The sequence below is a fragment of the Gallinula chloropus genome (genome assembly GCF_964237585.1).
Source record: "Gallinula chloropus genome assembly, chromosome: 4".
NCBI lineage: Eukaryota > Metazoa > Chordata > Aves > Gruiformes > Rallidae > Gallinula > Gallinula chloropus.
Genome location: NC_140088.1, coordinates 57,770,552 through 57,797,419, shown reverse-complemented (window position 1 = coordinate 57,797,419; position 26,868 = coordinate 57,770,552). Strand labels below are relative to the sequence as shown.

Sequence of the window (26,868 nt, the reverse complement as noted above, 5' to 3'; positions counted from 1 at the left end):
GAAATGCTTAAAGCATTGGCTATAGCAGCTAAGGGTGAGGGAATAATTTTTGGATCTGAGCCCCACAGATAAATGATTGGTATTTCACTTAGAAAAGTACAGGTTCAGTGACTTTCAGCTGTACCAGGTTTTAATGAATGTGCCTTTATCCCACTTCTGAGGAGCTCTCAACTACTTGTGGATTAGACTGGAGCCAGACAATGACAATTCTGATTTTTATCCCAAACTCAGTTTGTGGATACAAGTCACCTGGGGATTGTTTAACATGCCTGCCTTTTTCATTAGGAACATTTGTGAAAAGATATTTATGAGGTGGCAACAATCAGACGGGGAATTTATGGGAAAAGAGAAAACATGCTAAATTCCTGGTTCTGCAAAAAATGTAAGCATATGGTAACCCTCTATGCCCGAGTTCAAAGGGATTACTCTTGTGTTTAAAGCTAAGCCTCTGTTTAAGTCTTTGCTGTATCATATTTTGCTTAGTTTCTAGGTACCCGCTGTTGGAGACAAGGCAGGTAGTGGGGTTTTTAATAACACCTTCACAAGTGAGACAACCAAGCACAGCAAAAATCAGATCCACAGGGCAGAGTACATCTCCTCTGACTTTCACCATGGAGGGGCTGGGCTTAAGCCCAGTCTCTGCTCAGTGCTGGGCAGTGGGAAAGCAGAGGGAGCAGTTCATTCTGCTTACCTTAGGATGGGATGAATCACACTCTAGAATTGTCTCAAGCCACTGAAGTCAGAGGAAACCCAATTGACTGATCCAGATTACCTGTCTGACTCTTGGACAGTAAAGATGAATTAGCAAGAACTTAACTTTATGGTTCTGAACTTAACAAAGTATCTGTGTAGTTGCAGGTCAACCTTGCTATGACCCTCTGTCATTTTGGAAGCTTTGCACCTCGACAGGCAGCATGCTTGTTTCTAAATTAGCCTTGCTTTTGTTACAGTATGTTAAAACTTCAAAACCCAGCTCTTGAAATAGTTATGCAAACAGCTTTTCCCCATGCCTTGGGAAGAACTAGACCTGGTTCTGTGGGAAAATGATGTAAGAATCTGTTTCCTCTTAGAGGGAAAAGCTTGTTTACTCAAATGTTTGTCACCAGTGTTTAGGGGGACCTCCACAGAAGTCAATGCTGTATGAATGGGAGCATCAGGCTTGTAACAAGATTAGAAGCTCATCTTGGGCATAGTGTCTGTGGACACATGATCCTCTTTTCCACCCAGTGCCCACTCAAAGTCTCAGTACGCCTTGTGAAGAGGCAGTCAGTGCTAGGGACACTATGTGAAAGGTGGGCATCACAGCCCCCTCTCATTGCTTCCCTGTGATGTCAGCGGAAAGGCAGACACTTGGCTTGAAGAGCTGGGCTCGTTCTGGAGGTGTTGATGTGTTCATTATGTAACTGCAAGAGGGAAGTGTCTAAATTCCCAGAACTCAGTTCCATCCTTGGTCTGTCTGAATTGGAAAGCAAAAAAGGCTGATCAAATAATACTCAATTATTGCTTCTCCGTTTCTTTTCTCCTAATTTTATTTTGTAGAAAACACAGCATTAGCAAAGGAAAAGTCTTTTGATGTTAAAAACTTGTCTTATAAACAGCTTTAGCTTCTGGTTTTGCACCCCACACATAGATGCGCCCACAGGCAGTTCCCTTGAATTCCTATTCCCGAAAGCTCTGATATCGGCTCTATAAAATGTATATTTAGGGAAAAGATAATCATTCCCCTTCAGCTACCATCTCTGTTTACATTTGTAATCTGACTCAGCAATCTGCCTGGGTTAAACAGATGATATCAATGAGTGACTTTTTTAATGTGTGCTTACCCAAACACTTTAAAAATATAAATAAGAATATTTAGAGATTGTATGAGGTCCAGTTTAATACTGAATATTTCCAATGCATACTTTGGGTTTCTCTTGCAACAAATTGTATAAAAAAAAAATTTAAGTACATGAAAACAAGCAGACTGTGCATGCTTGTTCATCTTATGTTGCTATTTTCAGTACTGAAAGAAAGTGAAAAGCCCTAAAGAAGTGGGAACAGGTATATTAAAACTTCTTATCAGGTAAAAGCTCTATTTTCTTCTTTTTCTTCCCACTAGCCAAATGCAGATTGCATGGATGATATACCTCCAGACTTGGAAGCATCCATAGGTGGACCACCAACCAACCAGATAACAGGAGCCAGCGATATAACAGTGAACGAGAGCTCTGTAGCCCTGGATCCCCCAGTGCGGACTGTGGGTGTACTGCAGGTCATCCAGGACGTAGACTCCTTCCCCCAGACTGGGGAAGGTAACTTCACAACAAGCAGTAAGTTCCCTTTCTGGCTGAATTTTCACTGAAATAAATGTTTAGAAACCTGAATCACAAGCTGATCTCTAGTGTGGGAAAAACGACCTTTGAGGGCTTTCTCACTGGAGCAGTGGCCTTGCTTTAAGCCCAGCAGCAATCCACAGGGTAAGTATGTTTAAATATCGTGTTGCTGTGCCATACTGCAAACACTTCCAGGCCGTGTGCGAAGCAATGTGTTGAACAGCAAACTAACTGGAGTTGGCTGCATCAAACAAGCTGCTTCAGTCAGCACACAACAAACACAAGCTTACGGCCATCTCCAGGTATTGTTTATAGTAAGTGATCCCATTCGCCTTGATAACCTGCCACGTGTCACCTGGCTTCTCTGTGAAGCAGAGCGGCGCGTGTCCTTGGCCTGCCTGCCCTCGCTGGGCTACGTGTCACTATGTGGAAGGTATTCTTACCTGCACCTTCTAAAATAACTAGTGAACACACCAATCACTCTTACTGCCTTTGGTCAAGAGAAAGAAAAGGTGTGTTGTATTCTGGTTTTGCTTTTCCTTCATCTGCTATCACCTGAAGCTTGGCTGGTTATTCAGTTGTACTTGAACTTCTCATTTTGGGAAGGGTTGATGGTCAGAGGTGTGGTACTTGAAAACCTTTGTGCAGTGAAACAATGCTGCCAATTACTATAAGAAAAGGGGAATTTGGGATGCTTTCAATGTGTTTGGTTTTCACTTCAGGGGCACCATTTGAACCAGCTACTCTCAAAAAGTCTGCATGTGTCTCCGTTCCTAAAAATTATATTCTTTGTTGAAAATCTGCTTCTGACAGTTTAAAAGAAATGTTGTCAGCTGTTTGAGTGAGGATTTTACTAGTCTAAAATTTTCAGTTTTAGGTAAAATAGAAGATCAGTAGAAAATGCTATCTGTTTGATAACCAGTTGGTGTGTTCGTATTGACAAGACTATTGTAGGAAATCATCAGATACACTTGAAGGGAGGTAGAAGAGCATGATTAAGTACAGGTTTGTGTATGGAGCCAGCGTAGGTCCTGGAAAAAATTACACTTTTTCAACCATTTCTAGATACTACTATGGGGCTGGGCGTGAAAAAGAAGGCAGGTAATAAAATGATGTGTTAAAGGCAGGAGAGAGAAGAGGGGACTATGCTAAAATGATTTTATATCAGTCTCCTTACTTCATGGAGAGACTTGGTAATCACATTTTCTCTCCTATTGCAGCCAGTGTCATGGCAGTGAGAATAACTTCTGGAAGCGCTGGACTTGTGAGCTAAGCCACAAGTGACCCAGAAGTGGATTTTTAAGTTCTCCCTTTGTGGATTAGGTAGTGTTTTCAGGTTCGGTCCCTTTATGGTCTGAGTCCAAGATCCAGCAAGGGTGTAAGCCCAGCTGTCATCTGTAGCCAGCCTGTCAGCTGGTGGCACACAGTGTTCTCAAGCCTCCTTGAATGCAGGCAAGAGCTGGTCAAAACGAGTTGTTATTTTGTTCCTTCCAGTAATTGTTTTGAAATGCATTTGAGGCTGATTTAAACCATGAAGGAAAAAAAATCTCTCCTTCATGGTACCACAATGTAACAAAAGACTGGGCTAGACACTGGTCTCAGCTGTTACCCCGTTAACACTCCTGAAGTGAGGAGCTCCTCTGGCAGATAATTATCTGTGCTGTGCTTTTCTTTGCAAGAAGTTGGGAAAGGGGGGCTGTGGTCTGCCCTTTACACCCACAGCTGCATGGCACACGCTGAGAAGAGCTGGCAGCGCGGTGCGAAGCCCAGCATGAGGGGTAGTCCATGCTTTTCATCCCAGGATCTTGGCACACCAAGAAACAATTTTTCTGGTTTGTCATCAGGGGTAACAATTGTATGGAGGCACCCAAGCAGCACAAGAGTTCGGTAACTCTCCAACCATTCTCTTCCTCTCCAGCTTTGTTTCCAGAGTCTGCAGAAGGATCAGTGTCAGTCCAGACACATTTGTTCTTCATTTTCCAAGTAGTCTGCTAAGGAGCTGGGGGAAAAACTTGCGGGGTCTGCAGAAATGCTTTATTTTGCCTTGGTGTCCTCTCTTTTTCCCTCTACCTTTAATGGCATTTGGCAATAAGCTGTAACCCTGGGCAATCCTGAGAACTGACAGCAGAGCCCGTGGACAAGGAACTCACACCAAGACTAGTGGTCTCTCCAGGTACATGGATAATGAGACAACAAACCATGGAGCTTCAGAAGAGCTTCACCATGGAGTTTCATGTGAAGAGGCTGGCCATGTGGTCTGGGGAAGGGCTGGGAAAAGGGGTTTTGCCCGGTTATTTGAGAGAGAGAAGAGAGCAGGGAGGGCCTGAGCTCTGTGAAGGTTGCGACCCTCACACCAGCGCAGGGCTGGGTGGGCACCCATTGCTAAAATCAGGCCTTTCCAGTTGTTTTGTTAGGAAAGAGGAGTCCTGAGAAGAGCTCAAAGGACCTTGGGAGCCTCTAGACTCTGATATGTGCCTGCCTACGCTGCTCGATGTCCTACACAGTCAGTCGGGGAACTCTGGTCTAATGCTTGTCTGGCTGTTGTCACTCATCCATCATTGATATGTAGACATGAATCTTCACCTGGATTTCTCATCTCAAAGTGGAATACAGTGCTTGAATATTGGTCAGTGTTAGATGTGCAAGTTTAAATGCTGTCCTTGCCACATCCAAAGTGGTGCAATTTGCAGTAATTTCCGGAAAACGAGTCATTTAGTCTCTCTTTGCAGCAGAGCTGCAGCAAGAAGAGGTCTTCAGTTGGGAGTTAGGGGATGAGTTCCAGCAGTAATAGGTGGCCGAAGGAATAAATTCCCTAGGTGGATTTGGGGTGTTCAAGCTCTCTGAAAGGTAGAGCTTTGGATCTTAGGCAGCCTGAACTCTTAAGCCAGTGAAAGGGGAACGAACATCCAGGGTCACCATATAATTGTGGTATGAAACCAAATGCTAACTAAATCAGAGGGCAACTGTAGGCTAAATAACTGGGTCATAGCTGTCGTGTAGATGGGGCCTTATAGACACTGTGTCTGTTTCCTGCATTCAGGCATTGTCTTTCTCATTTGCAGACTCCTCATAGTTACACAACATCAGGGCTTGCTGAGCGTGCCCTTTCTGTGAACTAGCCTGCCTGGGAATTTGCAAGCGATGACGCTGATTGCTCCTAGGAATCTTGCTGAAGTTGCTAGGTTCTGGCCTCTTTATATAGCATTAGTGACAGGAGCATACTCCAAGGCTGAATGTGTGCTAGAAGTTTTTCTTCTTCTTGTTACTGAATTTGTGCAGACTGTCTCCAGTGCAGTCTTGATGTGGCAGCCTGTACGCAGCATCACTTGTCCTTGCATCCCTCCTTATTCCTGGAGGTAAAGGATTTGCCACCGCCTTTCCACCCGCTTCTGCAATACTGTTTGCGTAACTGTGGTTGCATCCTTTCTGTTTGTTGATTAATCATTCTGGTATTGTTGTGTTGTTTTGGGTTTAATTTCCCTTTCTGTGTTTCCAGTGAGTATTCAGAGCCAGAAGAGCTCCCACAGTGTGTCTGGAGGGAAGATATTTCCAGAGTGTTGTTCACATCGGGTGAAATTCTATCTCCATTGAAATCTGGTGGCAAAGCTCCCACCTACTTCAGTTGGGCCAGATTTTCATTTCTGGCACAGGGCCAGTGCTATTCTTTTTATTTCTCTGTGTGTGCTCAGCAGACATTTCCTCTTCTCTCCCTCCCTCTTTCTCCCCATGCTCCTGAATAGATTATGTCTTCTGTGGGACCCTGGTTGATGTAGTGTACTATGAACATCTGGATGGGACCTCATTTGGGAGCCTATCTCCAGGATTCCTTACTAAGCCAAGTATCTCCTGTGTAGTAGCACTGAGCACTTAAAAATGGACCAGCAGTTTCTCTCAGCTGGCTTCTACCAAGATCCAAGCCCCTTGGGTGTATCTACAGCCCAAAGTCTGTTCAGTATTTAGATTTAGTGATGGCTTACTCTCTCTGGTGGGATTTTGTGCAGGATCCTGGGATGGTATCTTGTAATGTGATATTTCTGTAATCAGTTGCTGAAAATGCGTGGATGGAAAACTTGGAAAACTGGTGTTGGAGGGGGGAAAAAAAAGGGAGCGTAGTGGTGAAAAAATTATGTGAAATACATGAGTTCATCTCAGCTGGGTTTCCTGCTTTGACACTGACTTTTCAGCTCTCCAGAGGCTATGAAAGAAGATAAGGATCTTTTTCCACCAGAATGCATCCTAGCAATGTGTCGCCTAATTTTTAGTAGTGAGTTATGCAGAGTGTTAACATCTTTGGAAGTCTTAGCACAGGTGGAATTTCCTGCTCTACAGATGATGGGAGTGTGAGCTGGACTTGGCTAAGGTTTGAACTTGAAGAAACTCTGGGCTACACCGACTTTGGAGGAGTGGAAGGTGGATTTGGGATTGGAGGAAGACGTTGGAATATTCTTTAGGTCAGGCTCAGCTAGGATTGAATGATACGGTTTAAAAAAGGTAGTTTGCTGGGAAAGTAGCATCTCAGTATTTTAAAGGTTGTATGTTGACACTTGCAGGGGAAAAAACAGTTTCTTTCCTCTTTCATCTTTTACACCATCTGTGGTCATTCATCTCCTTCAACCCAAGTGGCACTTGGTAATTTCTGCACTAGATAATATGCACTGCCGGAATTTTCTCTCTCTGTTGGTAAATACCTCTAGTTTCTCAATTGAGACAAGCTTTTATATTCTCTTCAGTGGGATGTCTCGTCATACTGCATATAAGGGCTCAGAAATCCCACTGGCACTGTCTCTGTATTTGGAAGATTCATAAATAATTATACTGCAAATATGGGCAGGAGTTTCAGTATGTAAACCCACAAACTCTGCCCCAAGGTGTCATATCACCTGCAAAGTCCACTGAGATTGGCTGCACAGCAGTGTGGGCAGTCTAGAGAACACTGGCAGTTCCTTTTCTGCCTCTCTTTTTGTTCTTTCCATAAAACCCTGCCAACCTAGAGCTCATCGTGACTGTTAGGACACTTTCAAGTCTCTTTGATAGCTTTTCATTAAATCTATTAATATAGCTTCTCAAGTAATTATTTTGATCTGTGTATGTCTAAAATGTCTTTGTGAAGAATAATCAGCCTTTGGAAGTGGATGAAAGTGCATAAGAATGTGATCCACTGTTGTCTTGCAACCACTTGACTGTTCCTCCTTGCTATTAATAGCGGAGGGGTCTTCTGGCAGAATGTAAAGGGGGAGGAAAAGGTGGAAAAACTCCCTTGACAGTAGTTAATGCAGCAAGCTATTATTAACACTTGCGTTAGCACCTCACACTGTCCTGGAGACAAATACTGATGGGACCTAGTTAAAGATTGAGCAGATCGGATCCCATGTGCCCAGAGTATGACATAAGTCCCGGTGGCTCTATTAAAAGCCTCTGCAGATGTTACACTCAGTAGTCACCATGGACTGAAAATTCTAGTGAGCTGAGGTCCTCAATTAATCTTGAGACTAACACCAGTGCCAAAATAGCATTGGTGGCTTGAAAGAGTCACCTAGTGAAACCTCACTGGCACTAAAAGGGTGCCCTGGATTATTGTGTAGACCCACAAGAGTCCTGCCAGGCTCTGTGAATGGACAGAGAAGTTTTCTTGTTACAAAACTGCTCTCCCTTTCCATATGTCAGGATGTGAAGTATAGCCGAAGTGTTTCTGTACAGCACATTGCAGAAAGGGACGTACAAGAATGCTGTGAAACCAGGAGCAAATTTAAAGCGTCATTTTCCTGTTTCTTTCTGTTTCACATCTGTGTACACTGACATTGTGTATGGAGCAGGGATGAAACTTGGTTACTGTATCTCCCTCCTTTGCTGCAGCCACACTGTGACTGTGCCCTCATCCCCTCATCAGGGGGCACGCTGGGCACACGTGCTAGTCTGGCTTAACCTAGAGTGCAGACGTTAAGAAATGTGATTAACAACTGACTTTTAGGGAGAGACTTAGAAGAACATTTTCTCTTTCAGCAGTGGAAACTTCACTTAGAAGTCTGTCTCCACAGATAAATGCTGTGGCAGTTACCTTCTTGCCTCTCTGTCCCAGATTACTTGTTCCTGCCTCTGTGTTGCCCTTCTGTTGTGCAGGTACCTTGTGAGCCTGGTCCAGAAGCTAACCAATTTCTTCCTGGGTTTGGTGTGGGTTTGGCTTTCATCTGGATCAGTTCCCTGACACAGAAGTAGTTGTGCTGGTACAGCAGGGGGAAGTGCAAGAGAAGAGAGGGGAATCTAAGCCCGTTTTCACAGCAGTATTGCCAACTGCAAGCACACTCGCTGAAGAACAGCCTAGACCCTGTGCAGCTGTCTGTATTGCCCAGGAGTCAGTATAAACTGATAGGCAAAGCGAGCATGAAGTTTCCAATAGCATTTGGATGCTTGTATGAGTATATAGCATTTTATTAATGGTCAGTGAATATGAGAGACATAAGGGACTTATTATCTCTGACAATGAAACTCAGTAAGAAAAACACATTGTAAAACCCATGATGGCACACAAGCGTGTCCTTAGATACATCATTCCCAGTTGCTCTGAATACACATTGCATACCTGCAGGGGAAAGGGGGATCTGAGGACTGGGATCAGTGGAAACATAGCTTATATCTTTCTTTATACTTCACTGTCTTAAACAAACAGCTAGATAAAATATCGAACAAGAAAGCTTTTATAGCAAAATGGACAAACAGTGTAGAGTAAAATACAAATCAGAACTGTGGAGAGACCAGATGACTCAATACTGGCTGATCTCTTTGATTTATACTTGATAATTAAAACTTTGCCTTGCAAGAGATATTCAGCACCTTGCATGCAATCTCCTTGATTACATAGGACTCATTCTCACATCTCAAAAGTCTGTGGACTTTTTTTCCCATCAGCTGTTACACAAAAGCCTCCACCGGAATCATCAGGAAGTGCTGTTTAAGATGCAATGTACTGCTGTGATTCTGAATCTTTTTTCTGACCAGTTCAGGCCCAAAGACAAATGGGAGACACAAGCTCAGATCAACACCTGAAAGTAAGAATTAAGAAATAAGACTGAGCAACAGGTCTCTAGTCAGGGAGGCAGAGGAAAGGCAGGATTGCGGGCTCAGAGCTGCTGGTTGCTGCTATTATTTCAGACAGATGACCAGTGCAAAAGCAATGCTCGCCTGTTCAGTGCAGACCCCAAAGACCCCTGCCAGGGTCAGTCTCTGCTGTACCAGTCATTTTCTACGCAGACAGGAACAAGTGGACCCACTTCTGAACAATTCACAGGTGAGAGCAGATGACAGCAAGCAAACAAATTCATAAATAAGAACAGAAAGATGGTGAAAAGCTGCCATGCCTATGGGAGAGTAAGAACATAAGGCTGCAATACAGGAGGCACTCACAGAAAGCAGTGTCAGTGCTGCAGCAGTCACCCTTGATTCTGCTTGCATGTATTCTGTTCTGGTTGTAATGCTCCATAATGGAGTGTACATTTGCTTTAGTGCTCCCATAGTGTCATGTCCACTTTGAAGGTCAGTCAGATGAAAGAAGTAAGCCAGGTAAAAGCTCTACTGATGCACTGCCTGCAGTCGTTGGCTTGTAGGTTTTCCTCCTTATTCATCTGGGATTTGAATCTGAATGTGCAAGAGAATCCTTTGCACACAGAAGTTGTCTGGTTTCTCACGAGCATTTAAAGGGTCACATGCATGCTTACTTACACCTGTACCTCTTGTCTTGTAACCAGAAGTTTTGATTTCTTAAAAACCATGAGAGTTGTGTTTAGAAGCAGATTAAGCAAAAGAGGTGTGGGCGTGCGTACATGTGTGATGTGTCTTGTGTGATAGATCAATAGTCTTGCAGGAGATGTTTGGCCTACAAGAAGCATTCAAAACTGCTCTGCTTTAAGTTTTCTCTAGATTCTTGTAGGGGCAAGAGCTCAGATTTCCACATACAACTTCTAGTGCATATGATTTCAGCCTGCACCAAAAAAAAAAATTTTAAAAAAAATTGGTATTTGTTCATAAAATGCCAGTCAAGTCTGAGTGTGGTTTTGAAACAGCTTTCTTTTGCTGGTTACCTCCAACTACAGTGGAAATTAGGGTGCTTCAGGGAGCCTTAGGGTTACCACAGCAACCAGGTCACTTCACCAAGAAGTGGGAGTTCTCACTCTATCTTTAATAATTGGACTTGTCTCTCTATTGTTCTGGATTTGGGTGGTTTTAAATGAATATAGTACCTGAAACTGATGCTTTGAAATTGGTGGATAGGCCGGATGGAGAAACTGGCTTAAGGAGTGTTTATAGAAAACATGAATGATTGGAGGAAATGTAGGTAACAGGTCAAGCCCAGCATCCTAGAGGAAATATCCAACTACTAGCATGAGTGTTAGGAAAGGATTTTCTCATGCCTCAGAGCCTGGGGTGGGGTGGGAGGGGAGGGGGAGAGGTGGGTAAGCCCTCACGTTCAGGGATGCTGAAAATAGGATCCCACGTGGTTATATTCTAGCCCGACTAGATGCCATCTTTGCCACCCCAGTGATAACACTGATACACTGAGGAATGTACTTGGGCTGTACTCAGCACAGTGCACGGTAACATCAGTGTTGTATTAATGAATATCCAGACTTGCAAAACACCCAGGAGATACGATGGAACATCCCCCACAACTTGACCTTTTATCGTGACTGTCTCGTGCAAGTGCCAATACCTTTGATTGTTCTTTTCACTTTAACTTTAGTTAACATATCTGAGGGGCTCAGAGAGAGTAGGCAAGAGCATATGCTCTGTAGTGGCAATAATTAAACCTTATGTTAATACACTTATTAATGTGCAGAACCACTTACCTGGAGATCTCTGTGGTGAATTCCTGCTCTGTTTGCCACTGTCTAGGTAGCGTACTGCTGCAAGACAATGAAAAACCATACTCCTACAGGAAAAATGCACAGAAAATGTATAGAACAAAGATACCCCTGGTGAAGTCAAAATAGGAAAAGCACTTAGCTAAAGTAGCTGTATTAAATCATAGCATCTCAGTGGTGGGGAAAAAAAATCCCACAAAGGAGGTTTAAAATCTGCCAGTTCCTTATGCAGCGTTTTCATCTGCTCATGTTTCTTTGGAGACAGCCACTAAATGGGCTATGTCAGGTGTTCAGGTATGTATGACAAACCTGACTTTGGCTTTTGCCCCCATGTGCATGGGACACTGAATTCAACTGAGATGTTGCTGAACTTTATTACTTCCTTATAATTGCTTTTTGAAAGGGCAGTGGCCCCAGCAAGTTGTCTTCCTGTGCATGAAAAGCTATCCATCTGTAAGCCAAAATAGTCTGAGGAGGAGATTGTAGAAAAATAACCCTGTCTGCCAGCCTGCTCTGGGAGATGTGCTCCCAGCTGCTGGGTAACCTGCAGCCTACAGATACACTTCAAAGGAAACAGTTTTGAAGAAAAGCTATAATAGAAATATTATATTTTCAGTTGTTCATCCTTAGAAGTGCCTTGTTAACTACGGTAACAGCTGCGTATTCCACAGGGTGGAAACATTACAGTTGTTTGCAGTAATTCATTCCTTCTGCCTCTTTTTTTCTTTTTTTTTTTTTTAATTAATCCTTCAGGTTTTGTCTGATTCTGGCTGGAAAATACAAATCCACTTCCCATGCAAAAACTGGAAAATTACTGTAAATTTATATGCAATTCCTAAGAGTTCTCCTTACAGACTAAATAAATAATGTAACTGTTTAATCTTTAATTTTTTTCTGATAGCTCCCAGGGTCTAAGTATTCTTTTAGAGCTGCCTGGGCACCCTCTGGAAACTACCACTTTTCGATGAGAGGAGTTGAAAATTAAGAACTTGAATGGAAAAAGAAAGGCAGAATGGGTTAAAACCAAAGTTAATGTCACAAAATGTTTACTCTAACTTTACAGTAGTATTCCCAAGGGGAATAATAATGAATCAGTGCAAAGGCATTCACATTTTTTAAAGCTGTATGGATGGTTCCCAGGTTATGAGAAAGCTTTTGTTATTCTTACCCTTTCAGGTACATAGTGGTGCACAGAGTAATAGTTTATTCTTTTGCTCCTCTGAGGAGTGTGAATGTGGCTGGCCCTGTGTGGACCCAGGAGTTGGACTTGATGATCCTTATGGGTCCCTTCTGACTGAGGATATTGTATGAACTTGAAAGAAGGTGGAACAGGAGCATATGTTCACCAAAAAGATTGAAATAGACAAATGTTTTCATGCAGAGAAACAGTGGGTTTGAATTTGAGTTTCAATTGTAGAGTGGTAGGGAGGTCTTTGATGGTAGTGGTGATGTCCAAGTGACCTAATGGACTTATTTCCTGGTAAAATTCCAGCTGTAATTTGTTGAAACTTAAATTGACCTTTCCCCTCCATCGGTCCAAGAAGAAAGTCTGAAAATGGATGTCTTAATCTTGGCCTTTCTCATGTTCTCACAAGCATTTCTGCCAGAGTCCCTGATAAAAGCAGTGGCTTGGGGGGATTTTTGGTGCCAGAAGTTTTTCACTTGAAACTGGATTGTGACTGCAAGTTTTATTGAAAGGAAATGCTAAATGGCCCTAGAGTTATAGAGGCCACCTTCTATTTCTGTCCCTGCGGAGCTTCCTACCAGCCAGGCCCAGGCCTTCAAAGGCACCTGGCCAGTGAGAAGTTACCCTGGGTGCTAGGACTGAGGTGCCCTTTAGGCACCTTTAGTGGCCTTTAGGTGAGGTTGAGGTCCCTCTTTAGAGTTAGCCCTGCTGCTGGGTGGCCTGGTTGCCTCTCTCTGCCACACCTAGTGTTTGGTAAGCAAGTAACTGGAGGTGACTTTTTTTTTGCTGTTGCTAGTGTGAATCACGAGCGAGGAAGCCAAGAGGAGGTAGTTAATTGAGGAGAGAGCTTGCTTGTGCTTTTGCTGTAGGCTGGAGAGATGGAGCTGTTGGTTTCACATCTCAGGTCAAGGAGCCAAGTAAAACTGCACTATGTTCTTTTTCAGGAAGCCTCATTTTAAGCAGAAAGGGAGACAGGCAGGAAGGAGACGGGATCAGAGGGAGACTCGCCCTAAATTAATTTAAAATCTTTAACTCAAAATTCTTGTTAGCTTCATTGCTGTTCTTTGTAAAGGCTGATTTATTTTTTTTCTTCTTTCCATAAGCTGTTTTTATAAATATATCTTTAGACAAGATTTGAACGTAGCAGGCCAAAGATTTATTTTTTGACAGCAAAACCAAAAAACCTTGAGCTTTTGCAGCATTGCTAAAGAAATGTTTCCATTGAAAGGAGATTGGCATTTAAAATTTCTTAACATAACATAAACTCTTGACCTTTTTCTTTATGAAAGCTTTTCTCGATTGCTGTTCTGTACTCGTGTTTGTGAATGTGCATTTTATCTGGTGCACTAACCCTGCGACAAGAAACACTTGTTTCGATAACATTTTCAATATTTCTGTTCCAAACAGACAGTGGTATCTATATTCCTCCTAGTCATGTCTTAATCTTCATTTCATGTGCTTGTGATGAATTTTGAATGTGTTTGTTTTTCTTTCCTATAGAATGCTTTCGGTTACATCAAAAATATTGGACATTTAAGAGGTTTTGTTTTTCCAAAAGCAAAAGCTTTTGATGCAGTCTTTGGGGGGTTTTTTCTGATTTCTAAACTAATGAAGTGTGCCATATTTCTCATTAAACTATCTATGCAAAGACAGATTAAATCAGTTCTATTGCTTAAGTTTGCAGGAAGTCATGGGAAATCTTCCTGCTGGGAACTATGGGCTGTTTCTGGCCGCACAGATCTACTTTACTCTTCCTGCTTGTACTGTCACAGTTATACAAGATTTTAAAATTATACCAGTGCTGAGAATGTCCTATCCCACCTGCCAATCTGTAGACGTCAACAGCACTTGGAGTCATTTCGCATGTGCCAACCCACAGCATAACTGCCCAGTGGTACACAAGGACCTTCCTGGTACATAGGCCACCCAAATAGTGGGATGCTCCCATTTTACAAAGTTTTAAGTACAGAAGTTAACATTTTGATAGGGACATTTCTGTTTCTGGCTGTGGTCAGGTTCACTTCTCAAGCAGAGAAGTGCCCACTAGTGAAACTATTGAGTAGGCTGCAGGGAAGATCAGAGCTGGAATAATTCCTGCTCAAAACCTGCATCATGACACTGGGATGTAAAAACGTGTCGCAAGGTTTGGTAGGCTTGTGAGGCTCAGGAGACAGAAGCGTTAGCAGCCGAACTCATCTGTCATCTGAGGATGTTAAAAAAAAAATCAAACCAAAAAAATTAAATCTCTGTGGGTTGGTGTTGCACGAAGGGATCTTTTGAAAACCAGGTATTACAGCTTTTAACTGGCATCCGGCTGCGGATGTCTCTTTCTGCGCTGCGATAGAGATGAACTGAGCAGCTGGGGAGCTTGTACAGTGAATGATGCTAATTGCTAGCGCATCTGAAAGGGATTATATCGTGCAGCCACTACAATAGTAGAGAGTAGACTAACTGCCCAGGACGTCCCTTCCAGTGCAAGTCTCCTAAGGCTTCCTCTTTAACTGAAAAGAAATACTCCATGTATTAAAGGATTTGGCTACTGAAGCTATTTTGAAGCGTCGTTTCTGCCTTATCCACCCTTTCTTGCTATTGTTTCAAAACAGCTTTGTCACTTAGATTCCAGAGAGGAAAAATCTGAAAACAGCGAAGCATTTTGGGTTACTTATTTTAAAGGAGACATTTATGGCAGCTCCAGCAGTTGGTAGTGACTCATCTTAAGTGTTTGCCAGTGCTCAGTGAAGGTCAGGGCTGGTCTTCATGTGTGTGTATGATGGAGGATCAGACACAAGTACCTACCAAGAGTGCATCTGAGCATAGGGCACTAAAATGAAGTGCACTCTTTTCAATTAGGGTAAAAATTCTGCAAAATTAGATATTACAGAAAGCTTCCTTGCAGAATTTTTAAATTATCCTCAAAAGAGAGGAGTATGGATACTGTAAGAAACCTGTAGGAACAAGATTTGAATTAGTAGAATAGGTTACTTCGAAAGCATCTAGAATTTATTTTTAAAAAATACTGCAATTCTAATGAAATTAAGGGGCGGCATTTCAGCTTGTCATGTTATTTTTCTTCATTGCTAATGCACATAAAAATGGCTGAAATTGTTTCTTCCCTATAGAGAACTGAATGTTCTTATTTAATTGATTGTTCTATCAATTCTTAAATGTTCTGTGTAAAAATAAAAATGCCTGGCTAAACAATTGTATTCAGAAAAGTATCTGTTTACCTATGTGCCCTTGTTAGCAGAAATTGTAGAGCTATGCCTGTACCCATCTGTTCAGGTCCTTACTTTGTTCCAATACCTGCATCAGACCTGACTACAGAACATTGCACTGTTGTTGATGTCACACCATCAAGAACGACTACACCTTCAGGTCCTTGGTAGAGCTTGTGAGACTGAAAAGCACATGTTTTGCTTTTAAACAGGGGATTTCTTACAGAGTCACTGAGCCCCTGTACAGTTGAAGCTCCACAATTCTGTGCTGCTTTTTGCCTTTTTTTTTTTTCCTGGCTCCAAGAGATTTTCTACAGCTGAAGGGCACTTAAATTAATCTTTGTATTCTGAACTAAGGTAAGTAGATAAGCTATGGCCTATGACAAGATATTTAAATAAGCTGTCCAATTCAAGTCAGGTTAGACAGTACTTCAAAAAGTTCAAGAACAAATTTTTCTGGGTCATTGTCCTGTTTCTCATTTTATGGACTTGTGGCGATTGGTCTTTAACCTAAGCAGTACTTTGGTCAAATGTCTCCATTTTTTGGTGCCATGTACTAGAAATGCTTAAATCCAGCAAGTCTGCATGTGGCTGGTGGGAGGCAAAAGTGTGACGTAGGATGTTACATCTCTAGAGGCAGCCCTTGGGTAGCGGGAAGGATGCTGTGGCTGTGCGGATGGGTGACCACTGAATACCGTACTAATCTGCACAGACTTGGCAGGCACGGTGGTCCCACAGCTGTGCCTTGCTTCAGGCGTGGGAGCTGTGGCTGCAACAGAGCCAGGCCTGTCTCTCAGACGTGTTGTTTCCTTGCACAGAGCAAAAAGGTAGACTGATTTCCCCTTAACAATGCAAGTTAAAAGTTTTACTTTGCTTGTGACAGCAGAAAAGGTGATGGGAGTTCCACCACGGTGGGATTTTTCTCTTTAGGCTTCGTGACTGTGTGCATTTCTTTCATACCTAATAAGAAGACAGCCCTGGGTGAAATGTTTTTTATGGACATTTCTAATGGAATTACATTTCAGCCATCCATCACCAGCACACATGGTGAGGAACGAGTAAATAGCAATACCCACAAAGTTCAAGATCCCAGGAAGTGCTGGGCTAATGGCTTGCCCCTTCATCCTGGAAAAATCCTGGAGATCTCAGATGGAGCCCAGCATTGGTAAGGAAGACTGCACCACGTATGAGAAAGCATGAGCGAGGGTACACGAGCACTTTATTCAAGTCATTCCATCACTGTTGAGATTTTCAGCCACCTCTTTGTGTATTTTCTCATTAAATCCTTTAACATATGCACAGGCATTTTTGTGACATCTCTGCAGAAGGGTGTTCTTGAAAGTTCACTATACAGTTCCTCAGCACTCTGTTTTGCTCTAGTGACCAAGGTTTTTGAGAGCTTATGCAGTAAATTGTATTTAAAGAGACAGATTTGAAAACCATGCACGTGCTGCCGTGACAGACAAACTCAGCCAGAATAACCTGAGCTTTTCCAACCCCCTCATTCAAAAATTAACAGGAGTTGTCTTTAAAGCAAGCTGTTGTTTCTGTTACAGCTGTGTGCATGCTGGCAGTTGAGGAAGCAGTTCATAGTGATTTAGGAGAAATGGATTTTTTCTGCTTGTCATGGCAGCCTACGTTTCACATCAAGTTCTCAGGTTTAATTGCCCCCATGCAGATTTTCATGGGCTAGTAGGCACCTTGTACATGAGCTGAAGTGGGGCTGAGAAGCTTCCAACGTCCTTAAAGAAAAGCTGCAGTAACCTGAGATCTCTTAGAGCAGCCTAGCCAGGCCTTGCTCTGCAGGTGCTCTTCTGTGTCCAAGTCTAATTGTGTACCCGGGGTGGATTACTCTTCCAAGCACTAAACACCCTCCTTCCTGTGTTCCCCTGAGTGCCGGAGGTGGCATTCCCCCTTCCCAGGAGGGCCATGGTCCTTTGCAGGATCCAGAAGCGCTAAAGCTCTTTGGCAGAGATCAGAACAATGGGTTGCAGCTTCCTCCAGGCCCTGCTGCAGACTCTGCTGCATGATGAGACCGGAGAAAAAGGTTTTGGAAACCACTACCTTACATTGAGTCTTCTGGTTCAACCCTGTGTCATGCTTGGGGGCATTGCAGTGTCTCTCCTGTGTGACTGCCCTGAGGTATTTGTGTGGTGTCGGCCAGTGCACCTCTAAAGCATCCTGTGAAAGGGTGTTTCCTCCTTATGTTCTGTAAAAACAGAACCAAACTGCAGTTTCTCCTACAATTGCAGCCTCGCTCATTCAATCCGGTGCGTTACATGTCTGAGTCAGGCCGTCACTTCCTTCTCCTCTCAGGCCTGCAGGAAGCAGAGCACGCTGCTGACACGGGTTTTTGAAACAGAAATAGGAAAGTTCACAATAGCAGTCACCAGTATAGCCCGTGGGAACTGAGATGTGAACAAGTAAGTTGTAAAAGGGGTTGGACTCGATCTCTTGAGGTCCCTTCCAACCCCTACAACTCTGTGATTCTTGGGTGCAAAAGCCTCTGTATTATGACAACCCGCTAGCAGGCCGTGCATCCTGTAAGCTGTGCAAGTACACACAGCTTTTAACTCTGCTTTTGTCACATACCTGCCGTCCCTGCAGGTTCTTAAGTGGCTGGCAGTGTGATTCAAATATGGGCTCGCTGCTCAAAGGGTGTATGTCTCTCTGCACTTCTCACCTTGGCTGCTGGAAAAATCCTTGCCATATCCCTTACACACCATTAACATGTCAAAACAAGATTATTTTTAGCTTTTATCACTAATGCTTGTTTGTTTTGCGGTAACACCGAGGAGCCCTGGTTGTTTAACAGCTGCTTAGAAAACCCAAGTAAAATGCAGTCTCCTTGCCACACCTGACGTTTCAGACATATGTGTAACATCATAGTACTGCAGGGACAGCTTGCAGATGTGAAACATCCCTTCCCTTCTTTCTCTTCTTGCACACTTCTTTCTGGAAGCTGGCTGCAGAACTCGCCTCAAGATTGAGCCCGTCTGTTCAGCTGCTAGCTTAGCAAAAAATGGTTCCAACACAGTTTGCAGATGACTTTTGGTTTGCTTTTTTTCAAATTAAGTCAACTCCATGGCCAGTCAGAAGAATTGATTGATGATAGGTGGCAGGAGGGTGAGGGAGGGAAGGGGAGCTGCACTTCCACTTCTTGTCTGGTACGTGGAACTGTACACCAGCTAAGTCAGAAACGTGGTCTGCATACAGAGAAATGAAATGGAAGAATAGCAGAAAGGATCAGAGAATAATACCTGTGCATGAAGTGTTTCTCGCAGTGCAGGCTAATAGTGACTTTAGTTCAGTCTGGGCCTTTGTGGGTGAATTTGGTGAAGAGTTGAGTTAGATTTTTTTGTTTAACATGAAATGGAAAACTTCTAATCTTTCTTAGGGCTCGTAGAGTGGTGCAGGAAATTGGCAGGATGTTACAAAAAGTAGCTAAATTACTTCAGAATTGAAGATCTTTGACTATGTAATGTATTACTAAAGGTAGATAAGGTACTTGAGAATCAAAACTGCTGTGTAGTTACAGCCTCATGCTTTAGTACATTTAAATCTTTTCCTTTTTAACAGGAGATCTCATTTTCTGATTTTCAATCAAATACATGAATAATTTTGCATGTTCTAAATAATAATCATTTCTACCAGGCTGTACATTCAGATTCATTTCTGAAACTTACTGTGGGCATGAGAAGAACGTGCTGTCCTAACCAGAGGTGCATCTGGTGTGCAGTATTTGGGCACTGAGGATGACCAGTGGTAAATAGTAAGGAGGGTGTGTAAGCAGCATCTCACTGTCGGTCCCCCCTTTCCAGGGAGGAGAAAAGGAAAGCAGCTTTGCAAAGGTTAGAGAGGCTGGATGCCCTGTTGTGAGGGAAGTAGGGCGGTTCTTGTCTGGCAAACAAGGTGTGAGAATGAAGGATGGGTTCAGTCAAAGAAGGAAGAAAATGCTTTGTAGTAAGACCAGATAAAGTGTGAAGGGCCTTGAATGTGGGGATTAGCTGATAGGAGAGCATAGAGGTTGGTACAAGAGATCCCTGTGTGATGACTCCATTTACTGGTCACATAATCTTTCTGAACATATTTCCAGCAGGAAAGAAAGACTAGTCATGGGAAAGGGAAATTATATTGCAGTATTTAGCCCACAAAAGGAGTTTTCCTGATGGCCCTAGGGCAATAACATGATGAGCACGACCCATAGGAGTAAGGAGAAAGAGGAAGTATAATGAAAGCAAAAATACTGTCTTTTCTTGTGTTGTACATGGCAGAGGCATGTTCATTGTATCACAGAGAGAGGGAGTTGGCAGCTGCCCACTAAGGCAGCTGATCCAAAGTTCTTCAAATGTCAGCCAGGCTCTCATAGAAAGAAGACAGATCTCCGAAGTGGTGACTCCTAAAATAATGGTAATACATGCTGTGAATTTCAAAGGCCTCATGTTCTGATTCATGGACAAAATCCCAAGGATTTATGGTGTCTTTAACCGTAACCCAGAATCTGGGAATGCCTTGAAGGGCATCTCAGTAGCTCATGTCTACAGCAATGCTGATGATTACTGCAAGGAATTACGGCTTCTGGTGCTCTTGATTTAAAAGCTATTGTATGTTCTCCCAAAACATATATCCTAGAGAAAAATTAAGGGCAGAAAGTTTGTTGCCTTTTCACTCAATAAGAACTAAAAAAACCAAGTTTGCTTTGGGAGGGACTCTAGTGTTTTATGTCATATTTAGGCCTATCTCTCAAGTCTTTCAGCTGTTTAGGGCTTTGACCCAGTTAAACACATTTTTGAAATGTTGTCCTGAATGAATCTTGCCAGGTTGTGGTATTTAGTTCTTCCTGGCATGCTGATGTGTGGGGATTCTGTGCAGTGCATTTCAGACGACGTGTGCTTTATCCTCTGGATGAAGCCCTGTTGCTGTTAGTACATTCACTCAACTCTGGCTCGTTATTTATGGAAAAGACTTTGACCTTTTCTTCTAAAAGCAGTTACCCTGCTCAAGTACTTTTTCCCCCCGCTGCTCAGATCGGGCTCTCCCTGACGCCAGGGAACAGCAGCAAAATATTTCCCCGGTTACTTGGGTCTTGGTTGTAGTCAGCCAGACTTCTTCATCCATTTTATTAGTCTCTGTGTACAGAAGGACCGTGTTCCTAACAGGCTTTTTATAACCCTCTCCTCAAGCACGTTCCCTCTGCTGCTTTTGCATTAGAGATGTCATTGGCAGTGCTTTCCCTGTGCTTTATTTCAGCTGCTTTGTTAGTGAAGTTATGGCCCTTTCTGAAGTGTTGCAATTATAAAGACGATATGAAAGGAATTTGAGACTTGCATATAAACTGATCCAATAAGAAGTGTTGGATGATAATTTGAGAATTATTTTTACGAATTGGTAAGGCTTTTAAAGAAAAGGATCTTAGCAATAAAATAAATGTGATTGGTGCTGTTGTGGAAGGAGTTGCCATTTGCGGTGCTACCTTTGTTGGCCCATGCTCCTCCTCTTAAGCTATAAGCAGCAAAGTGATGCTGTGTGAGGCTGTGAGAGGAGGGAGCAATAAACTCTGAAATGGTAAAATGCATTCTTGGGCAGACAAATTAAAATAGAGGGCTCTAGAGACGTCTCTCTCTCCCTGTCATAAGTTAAATGTGATGAATCGCATTCTGGTTTTTCCGATACTGGAAAGAAAATCTGAATAACACTGCTTGCATTGGCAGTTCTGTGTGGCTTCAGGCTGAACAGAATCCATTTTGATAAAGGTCCCGTATCAGTGCCTCTAATGACCCTGGATATATTTTCTTCTCGGGTCCACAGAGCTCCAGGAGATGGTCAGGCTTCTGGTTTTATTCTGGAGCAAAACACTTCCAGACATATCTGACTTGGGGCAATGTTTGTTCGGCAGAAGCAAACCCCAGCCTGACATAAGGTTCATGCTAACACATAGATACTTGTCTAGATCCAAGAGCATACCTGTCAGCAGGGATTTTGTGTTTTGGCTTAGTTCTACCTTCAGAAAATGTAAAGTTCAGAAATAAGGTATGCTTCACAGCAGTGAGGATGTGAAATGAATAGTGAAATCAAGTCTTGCCATATATTTATTATCAACACAAGGTTTTAGGCGGAGTCCTGCTGACTGCTGTACAGTTTCTGCAAGCTAAGGATGGGAGAACAACTGATAAATTTTGCACAGCATTTCATTAGATGAAGAAATCAGTAATTATTCATTTCTCCTCAAAGCTGGGCATCTACCATCAAAAGCAGAAGATCTGCCTAAAATAAGCACGCTTCTCGTGCTGAATGCTCACCTTAGCTGGGCAAACAGGTTACACCTGAATCAGTAGCGTGGTGGCAGCTTCTTTCTCTGATTCCTGTGGCTCTCAGAGGCTGAAGGAAACCATTAGCAGCTGCACAGCGCTGTGCAGTGGTTCAGTGGTGTGTGTGGAGCAGGACTGAGTATCCCGAATTAATTCACAGCGAGCTGATAATAAATGAGGGAAGGGAGACTGACTCCCAGCTGAATACTTTATTGCTGTGGCCTGTGTTTGTAATCCACAAGAACAGGAGATTGCTGGCTTTAGTTACGCTTTCAGTAGATGAATTACACACTTGGTGGCAGCTCTCATTCGACATGTAATAATCAATACTTCTCTGCTTACTCACCAATGGGTGTAATAGCTGACAGCCACCTGAAGGTCCAGAGGAGTAAAAAAAGTCTGTCATCTTAAACAATCTTTATATGTATTCAGTGCTGACAAGCTTTTGCTGTGTGTTTTAGTGTGTTCTATTTTACTGCTGACTCCCTGGATACAAGTGAATTTTGGGGCTTTTATCCCTGTCACGGGGTTCTGCAGCTTTTTCACCTCCTTGCGCTTGGGGGAAATCTCAGCCTCCGAGGCAACCAGGAGCAATTTTAGGAGAGACTCATGGCACTGCCCATGTCCTGAAGACATCAGCACATAGTGTTGGATGTGGCCTTCTTGGGAGGAGCACAGAGGCAAGCAGGAGTGAGGCTTCCATAAGTGCAAAACCTACCATGGCTACATCAGCTTGTTCGTCCTCAAGTAGATCATAAGAAGTCTATCTCAATTTGTGCCCATGCCTGTATGCTTACCTACACCTGGCAGATAAGTCTTCTTGCAAATGCTCTTTCAACTCATTGTTGAATGCTTAGGTTCCTCCCAAGGCTCTTGCAAACAGTATCAAATTCTTAGAAACCCATCACCTGACCTTTTTCTTTTAGAATATTTATTAGTGTACAACAGCTACAGACTTAGGTAAAGCCTTAGGAGCAGCAGTAGTAGCTCACCATTATTAGCGTGCAGCCTTACTGTTTTTAAAACATCCGAGTAATTAACTATTTTTACCCTTGTTTGAGTGCAATTATACCCAAATGTAAACATCATTTAATGAACTTCACAAGAAGTAAGGGCTGTACCGCTGTTATGTAGGGCAGTTCCATGCCTACGCGGTGATATTCTCCCTGCCTTAGCATAATTAAAGTAAGATTGGCTGGAGAAGGGGGTTGTTTTATTGCACCTCTCAAAAAAAAAAACGTGTGTCAGGGAATATAAGTGAGTGGAAAAAGTCTGTCTGGAAGTAGGCAGCTTGCTGTGGTGTATTGCGTTTCACTGACATGAGAGGAATGTGGTAGTGAGCTCTACAGTTGCCGGCTGTGGGCTGAGAAGCAGCCTGGGATGTGCCTTTTGCTTCATTAAGCAAAAGGCTTTATGCCTGTGGCTCCAAGCGCTATAAAACGTGGTTGGAAGTATTAGAGTGTATGTTGTTAGGCAGGATCGCCAGTCTTAAACATCTAAAATTGCAAGTCAGATATTCAAACACAGACTGTGTCTAGGAATCAGGGATATGGGGGTTTTAACTCTCTTTCCTTTTTACTTCTGAAGATTAATTTATTTAAAAATGAAAGCTGGGATCGTCACTGGAAGCTGAGATCCTCATCTGACTTCAGAGCTTGAAGAAAAACACCAAATTTCAAAGAAACTTGCAAAAAGGTCATAAAAGTTCTTAACAGTTGGCCAGGCATCTTCTGTAGGAGGCATGTGATTTACAGTGACAAAGCTTATACAATAGGATCGAAAAACCAGAGAAGCAAAATGCAGGCTAAGCTCCTGGCCCTGGCAGTTCAGCTGAGGTTTGCTTGCCTTTAACAAGTGTCACTAGCTGTGCCGGTGCCTTACGCAGCCAGCTAAAAGGAAACAGAAAGGAGGAAGAGACTAAACCCACCTCAGTCTGGACAGGCTGAGTTGTGGGGGGAGGCAGTTTGTAGCCCTACAGCAGATCCATATCTAGTGTAACTTCTGCATCCTACCAGAGTTTCATCCTGGGCGGGGGGGAGGGTCAGTAGTAGGACTCCTGTTCACAGGAGCGAGCGTGTAGTGCTGAGGGATGCATTAATTTCCTTGGTCTGCCTGCGTCTTCCAGAGAAATGTCAGTGCTGACTCCTTTCCTGACAGGGAAGGCGTAAGGGATGGGGATGTCCAAGTTTTTCTCCTTACTCTGCTGAAGCGACAGGCTGTGAGGATTTTGAACTGCTGCACTGTGTGCAAACAAGAAAGGTGGAGTGTTCCTGTTTCTAGGCAGTTCCGCAGCACTGGAAAAGCAATGCCAGGGTATAAGCATGGGCGTTTTTAGGATCCTTTGTTCATTGTTCCTGCTGACCTGTACTTCAGTCCCAAAGCAGACAGACTACAGAGCCCATGCTTTGGGAAGACTGAGATCCAAGAATTTCAATAACTGAATAGGATTTTTAATGTAAAACTTAATTTTGCTGGTTTGGAGAGCAGGTGCTCCTGTGTATGTAGGTTAGACGGTAGGTGAGCTGTAGATCTGCCTCTTCTGTCTGCCTATCTTGAACTCAGTTGAGATCTTTTTCTGCTCTGCAACCCTAGAAGAAACAACAATTCTTGAAATAACATTTGAGCACCATAAACACTTCTCGTGTGATGCTCTGACATTTGGTGTTGGCAGCTCAGCCTGCCTCTCTGGGATACCTGTGGCTGTCACTGTGCAGCCAGCCCTCCTTTCCTGCGCAGCTAGTTCAGATGGAAACCACCTTTCTCTCAAGAGTGCTCCAAGTGGCTGTTTAACATGGCTAACCCTCAGGAACTCTGTCATGCAAATATAACCGTGCTCTTAGGTCAACATTTAAAGCATCATTTTCATTGTAATCCTATTACTTACAGAGGAATGATAAATAATCCAGTGGTCTGGAACCACATCGTTCTGGCTCAGGGAGCTGTTACCGCTACAGATGATGCTTTAGGTCTTGGAGGTGTGTGTGATGCCCTTCTGTGTGCCTGGATCTAGCAGTTCACCTGATGGTTCAATATATAATTGAAGCCCACTGAAGGCTGTGGGAGGTATCATTCAGTTTGCAAGTGCTTCTTCCCCCTTCAGTGGAAACCTTTGTAGTCAGAAGCAATGCCTTGAAATGTTGTACTACTGTCGTATCGATGGGGGGGGAGGGGGAAAGTACAGATCTAGAGAGGTAGTGTGCATTAATTATTTATCTTGCAATCAAGAAAGTATAAAAATAATCCAGGGCAAAAATGGGAAGGGTTGTAAAGGAAAGCACTGGCGCTTTGAGTTTGAATAATGCAGATCCCACTCAAGCTTTCTCCGCAGCACATGAGGTCTGATCCCAGCACAAGCAAATATATGTGTTTTTTCTCTAAAACAGATTTTTTAAAATGCAGCTCTTGGGGGGGAAACTAATTGTGCTCACTTGGATTCAAGTGAATAATTAAACTATGAAGAGTTGTTATTTTCCTGGCTCCTCTGTAATGTTTTTTACTTACTAATTCTTAGATGTTCAACTTTTTGACTTTTTAGCATCAATCAAGCTCTGCTTCTATTGTTTGAAAAATAAAACATGTAAAGGAAAAACTGCCACAGACTTAAATACCTTGTATTGTTACACTGTAAGTATCATCACTGTAATTAAACCACTTGAAAATACAAACCATCAAGTTGTTCCTCTCAGGGACCTAAAAAATCCCACCTAAGGGAGTTTTGTGCCTTTGAAAATCTCCCCAGAAAACCCAGGGTGCTTTGCTTCTCCTGATTGTTCTTGAAATAAGATTAGCTTTCAGTCCTTTAAAATCTGTTGGCTTTATCTGCCCTTAAATGCACATGTAGTGAGTGCTGTGGGATCAAAACAAAAGCGAGTTGCTGCTCCTACACTTGTAGTTTGGATGGGATTTGCAGTTTGGTGAAAGTCAGTAATCCTTCTCTTACTGTATTTGGGATTGTGATGGATTAAGGTAGATCCATTCGACCTGGATCAAGAAACTGCTAGGTCCTTCAAATCTGAGGAAAAGGTGAATAGAAGAGAGACTGGGAAGGGATGAGAGGAGGCACCTGAGAAGGCAGGTAGTCTGGTCCTGAGGCAGAACTAACAACGTTGCTCCTTGCAGATGTTAGCCTAGGACCCTCTTAAAAAGCTCCACTAACAGAGATTCTGTCACCTAATGAGGGTTCGGGAAGATGTTTTTTTCCTGTTCAAAGTGTTGTCCTGGTGGCTGACTTGCTCCATCAGTTGCCTGTGACTTTGTCCTTAACTGGCTGCCTTTATGGGCAGAGTAGGGTGATGCTAGGTTGAAGGGGATGGAGAAGGAAGTGCTCAGGCAGTGGGAGGAAGGCTCATGGTGATGAAGAGCCTGAATGGAGAGCCCTAGGAGGATTAGGATGAGAAGAAAGTGTTACCCATCCAGGCTTCTTGTCACTGTGTTTCTTACTACTGATGGCTTGAACTGTCTGATATTTTTTAATGCTTTAGGTGGATATTAATTAAGAGCAAACTTTGGAATCTAAGCAAAACCTCAGTGGTGGAGAAACCTCTGGGTTCCATTTGCAGAGATAAAAAATAGCACGCGTTGACAGAAAGATGTGACCTTAATGCCCTTTTCCTGTCTTTTCTACCCTCACAGATGAACAGGAGCCAGCAGTCAGCAGTGATTCAGATATTTCATTGATTATGGCAATGGAGGTTGGACTGTCCGATGTGGAGCTTTCCACTGATCAAGACTGCGAAGAGGTGAAATCCTGAAAAACAAACAGAGATCCAACACTAAACTACAGGGGAGGGTCACAGGGAGGGACTGAGTCAGCTTTCTAGGATTTGGACCAGTCATGCACATGCCTCCAGAGCACTGTCACTCCTTGCACACTCCATTCTGAGACGGTCACGAAAAGCAATAGCAACAGTTGTGTCTGCCTGGATGCAGTTTCATCATCTACATCCGTTCATTTTGTTCACTTTGGAGAGGAACACTTCCAGTTTACCCATG

The 26,868-nt window shown here is 43.1% G+C and overlaps 1 protein-coding gene across 1 annotated transcript in view; it reads left to right on the top strand.

Annotated features, from left to right (window-relative positions):
• The window catches only part of RNF150 (ring finger protein 150), a gene marked incomplete at both ends in the record, with an annotated part of 111,628 nt that extends 85,001 nt beyond the window's left edge, over positions 1-26,627 (top strand). Inside the window, 2 exons of the mRNA XM_084262956.1 lie at positions 2,102-2,312; positions 26,509-26,627. Of these exons, the coding sequence (XP_084119082.1) occupies positions 2,102-2,312; positions 26,509-26,627 (330 nt within the window). The remainder of the gene's footprint in view (positions 1-2,101; positions 2,313-26,508) is intronic.
• Between the last annotated feature and the right edge of the window lie 241 nt (positions 26,628-26,868).